Below are 8,427 nucleotides of genomic sequence, written 5' to 3'. Positions count from 1 at the left end.
AATGGCTACTCCAAAGCGATAGTGGAACAGACTTTGGCTGAAAGACAGCAAGAGCCCAGCATTAAAGAGAAGCCGTCACAACCAGTGCTTGCACGTCCCTACATCAAAGGATTATTGGAAAGGATGAAAAGAATTGGGTCTAAATACTACATCAGAACCTGCTTCAGATCCGGAAACACTATCCGTAGCGGCCTCACGAAAACCAGGCCACCAAAGGCCGTTTTCACACTAGCCGACACACCACCGACACGATATCGGCCCGACATCGGCCCGACAACACTGGAGTAAACATAGCATTTAATACAAGGGAGCGCTTTCAGACTAGACGAAATGTCGGCGTCGGGTCGGTATCGGTGCCGCCATGTCGGCGGGCACCACCTGCCCCACTACTATCGGCCCGATAATTTAGCCACCGGTTGTTAGTTGTTTGTTCGTTCTTCGTTCTGAAGTGTTTTTAAAATGAGTGTATTTAAGTATGACATAGTAACTCTGATTGAATTAGTCGAATCAAAGCCTTGTTTATGGGATAAAAGTGATGAGGGAAACAAAAATAAAATTCTTCGTCAAAGGAGCTGGAAGGAAATATTTGAATACCTAGAAGATGGATATGACACATTAAATACGGAAGAAAAGAAAAAAGTCGGTAAGTACGTACAATTTTTAATGTACCTTTTTAGTTTAGTACATTATGTACATTGTTGGTTAAGAATCCTATTAGTTCATAATAGCCTTAGATTTTTGATAACTGCCAAGGTAACTTGCCTTCATCACTCACAAAATAGTTGGCAAAAGTTGTGCGAACACCTCTCCCGGTTTTTCCTGTTTCCTTCGTCTTCCTGGTTAGGTTTTGGAATTGAGTTCCTGGAACTATCATTTCGTCATCATGTCCTCCCACGTCTCTCGACCGAACTATATTGTGTAAAACCACACAAGCTTTGACAATATTTTTGGAAAACTGTTTAGAAACATTTAAAGGTCTATGGAAGATCCTCCATTTGTTGCTGAGGATGCCAAATGCACACTCAACATACCTGCGAGCTCGGTGTAGTCTGTAATTGAAAACACGTTGCTTAACACTCATATTATTACTTGAAAACTCCTTCAAGATGTGTTCGTGAATAGCAAACGCACTGTCACCAAGAAAAACATGTGGCACTTTTATATCTTTTGGGGGAAGACCCTTCGACGGAGGAATGTCTAGTTCTCCAAGACTTAACTTTCTCCAAAATTCTGTACATTGTAGAATGGAAGAGTCACAATCCTTACCATATGCACCGATATCAACATAGACAAACTTGTAGTTAGCATCTACAATAGCTAACAGTACTATGGAATAAAACTTTTTATAGTTAAAATGCACTGATCCAGCATGAGGAAAATTTTGTATCCGAATGTGCTTGCCGTCTATCGCGCCTAGGCACATTGGAAAATTTGCTTTTCTTTTAAACTCGTCTGCGACTTCTTCCCAGTCTTGCCGTTTCATTTCTTTTAGGTATTCGCCACAAAATATGTCCCATATTTTACTGCATACAATATTAATTATATTGCTTAATGTAGAAATGCCAATCCTAAATGTGTAATGCAAATCTGTCAATGTGTTTCCTGATGCCAGATACCTGTAACAATAAATGTAACTATAATACAGGTATAAATACGGTAAATTATTACAGAACTAGTTGTTACCCGCAGCTTGAAAAACAAAACAGTTGTTTGATAAGCATAACACTACAAAATGATTCTTGTTTCAGGCGATGTCATAATGAAGAAATGGGAAAACATAAGGGATGCTTTCATACGTTCTCAAAAAACAAAAAGTGGACAAGCTGCAAAAAAGAGTTATATGTACGCCGAACACTTGCAATACCTACTGAAATCAATCCAAAAAGATGACACCATAAACAACTTGACTCAGGCTGTGCAACCAGAAGATGAAAGTGATACACAAATTCAACCTCTATCTCCCTCAGAAACCGAGGTAAATGATCATGCGATTCTTCCAAATGATTCACAAGTAATATGTGCTAACGTATCTATTAACCAAAAGAAGAAAGTAAATAGACCTCCTGGAAAAAACTTGAAAAGACGGGAACCTGACTTCATTGAGCAAGAAATTCTATCTGAAATTAAAAAGCCTGCACATGTACCTACTGATCACGAGTTAATGCTGCTCTCGTTTAAGCCATACATACGTGACTTTAACGAATCTGAATTACTTGATCTTCATATGGAATTTCTGGGGGCTATTAAATCTATAAAAGACAAACGATCACGTCCAAGCTCAGCTGCTCTTTCCACTTTTAACTATCCAAGCACCCACGACTTTGTTTCATCTGGTAATTCCGTCTACCTCCGAAATGATGAAATGGGAAGTTCTGCTTGGCCTTAAACCTAAGCTGATACTCAAATATTGATATTACCATAGATTAAGAAATACAGTACCATTGTAGCAATGTAATAAGTATAGGTAACTTTTTTTGGGAATTTTTGTAATCTGAAAGCATAAATTAAGTTTTCATCAAATAAGATGTTGAACTAATATTTACAATCCACTTACCTTAATGTTACTGACAACATTTCTTCAGGTGGTATTGCCATTCGGAATTTGGTGTCTTCTTTCTTGATAGAATCACGCAAGTTCACAACTAAGTAATCAAATGTAGCATTACTCATTCGGAAAAAATTAAAAAACTTTTTTTCCTCCGAAGCTAATTTCTCAAATAGAGTGTAGAATGCGCCTTCTACATACCGAACTTTAATGATCGGGTGGACCCAATACTTCCTCATGTATTTCCGCCTCTTAGATCTTAAATGCAACAAATATAACAAATACAAACGTCTGTCAGCCATTTTTTCACGTTTATAAAACACAGAGCTGCTACGTCGAATTACTGCCACCGACTGTCTGTCTGATGTGAAAGCACATCCGATTTTATCAGGTCGGCATCAAATCGGGTAGGTGTCGGGTCGGTGTCGGGTCGGGGTCGTGTCGGCTAGTGTGAAAACGGCCAAACGCGGACTGCTATTCTAAATATAACATTTTCCGGATACACTGTGAGTGCGGAATATCATATGATGAAACTGAGAGGTCATTGAAAGTTTGCATTGCCGAGCACAAGAAATACACACAGCAAGGAAAAACCAACAAATCTGTAATAACAAAGCATGTTTGGACCCATCAACATAACATCGAGTGGTCCCAATCTGAGATCATACACAGAGAGGAAAACTGGTTTAGGAGGAAATTCAAAGAAGTCGCATACATGTTGTCCGTATTCAGCCAAGTTAGAGTAGAGATGTGCAACATATATAAACCCATAATCAAGCAAAAAATGGTCAACTCACGCCAAACGGTCATCTCCCGCTAAACCTGTGGAGCGGAAAGAGGAGAGAGGAGACCCATAAATAGTCATCTCTGGGAGGAGTTTATCCAATCATCACCCGAAGACGATTGTGGATACTAACAATCAAAACTTAGTCAAGTAACTTCATTTTTTCATTCTTCATTTCTTGTTCATTTGTTTTATTTTTTATTTGTATTTTATTTCATTGTAATTCCATTTCAGGTTCATTTCATTTAATATAATTGTTATTTTCACCTATTGTTTTTAATTTTTCATTTATATGGGTTCTTTCAGGGATTTCAAATCATTTTGTTCAATATTAGACAATGGAAGTCCGAACTAATGAAATTGATCATAAAACATTGTCAATCACCTCCAAACAAACATTTTTTGAGTACGTTATGGATTTTCATCAAGTATCAGCTGATTTTATCACATATCAAAATTTTGATTTGTGGAAATTTCAAGAATTCAGTTTGTCAATCTTCAATCGGCTATACCTTCTTCGTCTTCTTTTCTAGCTAAAATAATGATCTTTTCTGGAAATGTCGCTTGAGAGCCAGCAGAAAAAGTTATTATTCATGTACATAATAACTGATAAATCAACAAAGATATCTTCACTTCATTTATAGCAATCAGGGACTGTTCAAGTATCATGTAAGCATAGGTATTCATTGCAATTATTTACCCCCCCCTCCCCATCCCGCTTGTCAGCAGAAGTAAGCAAAGCTCTTAACCCCCTACCATGCTTACATAAAAAATCTGTTTTTCCGTTAATCAGCTGCCGCCCCCATACGAACGACAACTCTCAGAAGTTGAGAAACTTGTGCGAGCTAAGGACTAACGATGTCTTACCTTTTAACGTGTGATTCCTAACACGCATTTGCATTTTTCTCCAAACTAATTCTGCTTTTTTATTGATTCATGAGCAGCAGTTATAATTCTAAAAATAATAAAGTAGATTAAGGGTAGATGACTTCAACTCACATAATATTCATTTGAATAAACTTTATTGACACGGAATTCAACGAAGAGTAAAGTCAAATATTATTTTCTTAAGTAATATTACGAATGAAACATTGAAATTTTTGGTATACATAATAATTCTAATTACCAGTCTTCAGTCCATGGCACACAAATCCATGGTTCTAAGTCATCAATTAAATTGGATGTTTGCTGCTCAATCTTATATGTATCCTTACTATCATCCGATTTTAGAATGTCTACGTCGTTCTCATCGAACCCTTCAAGTCCTCTGAATTTTTAATAATGCACATCATCTTATTAGCACGATGAGCACCGATTCTTATAGATCTAACTTTGACGTCAGTGTGCGTGTTTACTTTTTTAAGGATCTTCTCGATGTGACGATCTAGTGACTTGACAAAAGGATGATAAAGACCACACGTTTTGTATGTTCGACTTGATGGCTTCAAATTTACCGTCGGACAAAAATAATCGTAAAGTTTTTGCAGGAATCTTTGAGTCAAGCAGTTAAGCGTAGAAATAAATTATCTGGAAGATTGAGAAATTGCCCACCATCATCCAAAATCAAGTCATCAACTATTTGTTTTTCTTTCACTGGTGGTGGAAGAAACATGTTGTCTAGTTATCTAAATAGGCCACTTCTTGGACGACAGCATTCTATGTTTCTTCATTTTACAATATTTATTAACTATTGGCTTTCACGCACATGTTCTATATACCAATCAATGTCTAGGAAATCAGAAAGATCTTTTTCGACCAGCCAAACATATTCAAACAAGGGAATAGCGCACGGTAATTCCCCTACTTCGTTCTGAGAGAGTAACTAAACGTAAACATTATTGTATTTCATCAATTCGGACTTCCATTGTCTAATATCCCCGAAAAAAATAATAATGATTAACCGAAAATAACAATTTCATTAAACAAAAAACTGTAATTACAAAGAAATAACATACAAGCAACAACCAAAAAAAATAAATAATTGAAATATTAATAAAAGCTGAAAATTGAAAAATATTATTAACAAAAATTAAAAATAATAATTAAAAGATTCCAAACCGAATTATGTCACGACGTTTCGATTGTTAGTATCCACAATCGTCTTCAGATAATAACTGGACTTATTCGTCCAAGATCTGATTATTTATAGGTCATTCGAGTGCTTTCACCTATTCCCTCTTCCCTCTCTCTGCTTCATTCATTTTAGCGGTAGACGACATTTTTGGCGTGAGTTGGTCGTTTTTCTCTTGATTAAAGGTTTCCATATGTTACGTATCTCTACGCTAGCTTGACTAAATGTGTTGTTGGACAACATACACGCGGCTTCTTTCAATTTTCTCCTAAACCAATGTTTCTCTTTGTGGATGATTTCAGCTTGAGCGCACATGATGTGTTGATAAGTCCAAACATGCTCTGCACCATTTCGGATTTGCTGGTTTCTCCTCGCTGTGAATGTTTCTTGTGCTCAGCAATGCGAACTTTCAATGGCCTCTTAGTTTCACCGATGTATGATTCTCCACAGTCGCAGGGTATCCGGTTAATGGAATTCTTGGAATCCCAGTCCGCGTTTGCAGGCAAATGCAGGTAAATAAAAGGAGAACAGTTAGACTCTGCAGCCAATGTTTCCACAGTCCCCTTGAAAAGCCAATAAATTCATATACACGATAAGAAAAGTAAACCATACATTTTCGAACTCTAATCAAATAATTTGTTAACCAACTATGGTTGTTGAGTAGAATTTCATGAAACATAATCAAAAGTTAAGGGCAACAAACTATTGTTGACTAAATAGAAATCGTTTATACCTAAATTTAAATGCATCATAAGACAACGAAAAGTTAGGTTTATCCAGGACATATTATAAGAGAAAGATCGTTTGAATACTTCTTTTTTATGCTTGGGTATGATTAGCATGTTCCTCCGTCGCAAGTTCAAATGATGCACGTCAGTCCTAAATCCAACTTTTTGATATTGAGTATTGAGAGATTTTATTTTTCGAAATTTTGTAAAAAAAACATATGATGCTTTCGACGGTTGAACATACTTAGCCATCCAGCATCCTTTAATTTATGTGAAATACGCATAGGACGCCGTATTTCATATATCATTCTCATACAAGAATTTTGAACCTTCTGTACTCTTCTTATATCAGAACTATCGATACAAAGTCCATAAACTACGACACAATGATTGAAATGGGGGAGAACCATACTATCACACAACTTGATTTTCAATTTGTAGTTCAGAAAGTGTCTTTGACTGTGAATAAGTTTCAATGACATATATGCATTTTTTAATTTTTGGGTAATATGGTGTTTGAATCGTAACTTATTATCAATAATCAGTCCAAGAATGTTACAATAATCAGCAACTTCAATCTTATCTCCTCCAACCCTTATTGTCATTATATAATAATAATAATAAATATAATAGTATGGAAATGTGGAAGTGTCTTAAAAAACTTGTTAAGCCAAAACAAGATGTTGTTACCCGTATTCAGTTTGAGAATAATAATCAAAATGTGATTTTGAATAAGGAAATAGACATTGCTAATAATTTCAATTCATATTTCATATATAGTGTAAATGAAATAACTTCAGTTTTTCAAAATGTACAGCAATGGATCCATGACTAACCTGTTACATCAGCTAATTTCACTGAATTCGCGCCTTTAACAATTAATGAACTAAGAAATATATTCTCGCTTGACAAAACTAACAAAGCACAAATTTCAAATGATAATTTCTTTAAAAAAAAGCTTTGATGTGGCTGGGTACGCAATATTAAATTTAATTAACACATCACTTAGAACCGGTGTATTTCCAGATCAATTTAAGATTTCCACTGTTGTTCCTATACCGAAAATTAACTCAATTAAAGCTGAACATTTTAGACCATCAAATATACTACCAACTCTTGAAAAAGTGTCAGAAGTGTCTGTATATAACCAATTAATTCAGTACTTTAATACCAATAAATTGTTTATAGGCAACCAATCAGGTTTTAGAGCTAGACACTCATGTGAAACGGCTCTACAATTTTTAATAATTGAATGGAAAAATACAATTGATAGAAATCAGTACATTGTTGCGACATTTCTCGACCTTAAAAGGGCATTTGAAACAATTGAACGGAATATTCTACTTGAAAAATTAAAATATTGTGGGATATCAGGGATTGTTTTCGATTGGATTCAAAGTTACTTATTCAACAGAAGACAAAAAACTAAATTTGGAAAAGAATTGTCAGATGAACTTATAATTGAGAGTGGCATACCCCAGGGTAGTGTGTTAGGTCCATTGCTTTTTATTATTTACCTAAATTATATTAATCACATATCTGAATCACACTGTATAAGTCTTTTTGCAGATGATACATTGGTTTATTGTATACATGAAAATTTGGATCAGGCAATTGTTGAAATGAATAGGTCTTTGAATAGCATTGAAACATATTTATTTATTAATAAACTGAAACTTAATGTCAATAAAACAGAAAGTATGATTTTGACATCATCTTATAAGTATGATCAAATTGTTTGGGCAAATGCTGTTATAAAAATTAATAATGTTAGCATTGAAATTGTGACTGAAATAAAATATTTGGGTTTTATAATTGATAAAAATTTAAAACTAAATAGTCATGCTGATTTTATTTGTAAAAAAATATCTAAAAAACTTTTTTTTCTCTCTCGTATATGTAAAAAAGTGTCTATGTATGCTAGGTTGACTATTTTTAAAAGCCTAATACAACCTCATTTTGATTATTGTACAACATTACTTTTTCTACTTGGTAAAAATAAAATAGCGCAATTGCAAAAGCTTCAAAATCGAGGCATGCGAATAATATTGGGATGTAGCCGTTACTCAGCAATTAAATCGATGTTACACTGTCTAAACTGGTTTTCAGTTGAAGAACGTATATTATATATGACTATGATTTTTATATTTAAGCTGCATAAAAGGATTGCTACCCAACTACTTTCAAAAATTCTTATTGAGAAATAATGAAGTTCATAATTACAATACAATAAGAAATAACAATTTTTACATTAATAAAACTAACACTAAACTTGGAATGAATAGTATATTTCATAAAG

General features: G+C 34.6%; 1 protein-coding gene across 1 annotated transcript; it reads left to right on the top strand.

Annotated features, from left to right (window-relative positions):
* Positions 1–215: 215 nt before the first annotated feature.
* Positions 216–2,523, top strand: LOC141481855 (uncharacterized). The gene is made up of 2 exons (XM_074174146.1): positions 216–643; positions 1,749–2,523. The coding sequence occupies exons 1-2, from the start codon at positions 460–462 to the stop codon at positions 2,384–2,386; spliced, it is 822 nt and encodes a 273-aa protein (XP_074030247.1). The 5' UTR covers positions 216–459; the 3' UTR covers positions 2,387–2,523.
* The last annotated feature ends 5,904 nt before the right edge of the window (positions 2,524–8,427 follow it).

The sequence above is a fragment of the Leptinotarsa decemlineata genome, unplaced genomic scaffold, assembly GCF_025532065.1.
Source record: "Leptinotarsa decemlineata unplaced genomic scaffold, Ldec_3_MD MMD2_tig00000505_RagTag_RagTag, whole genome shotgun sequence".
Lineage (NCBI taxonomy): Eukaryota > Metazoa > Arthropoda > Insecta > Coleoptera > Chrysomelidae > Leptinotarsa > Leptinotarsa decemlineata.
Note: the sequence above shows the minus strand (reverse complement) of the source record. Positions and strands in the feature narration are given on the sequence as shown.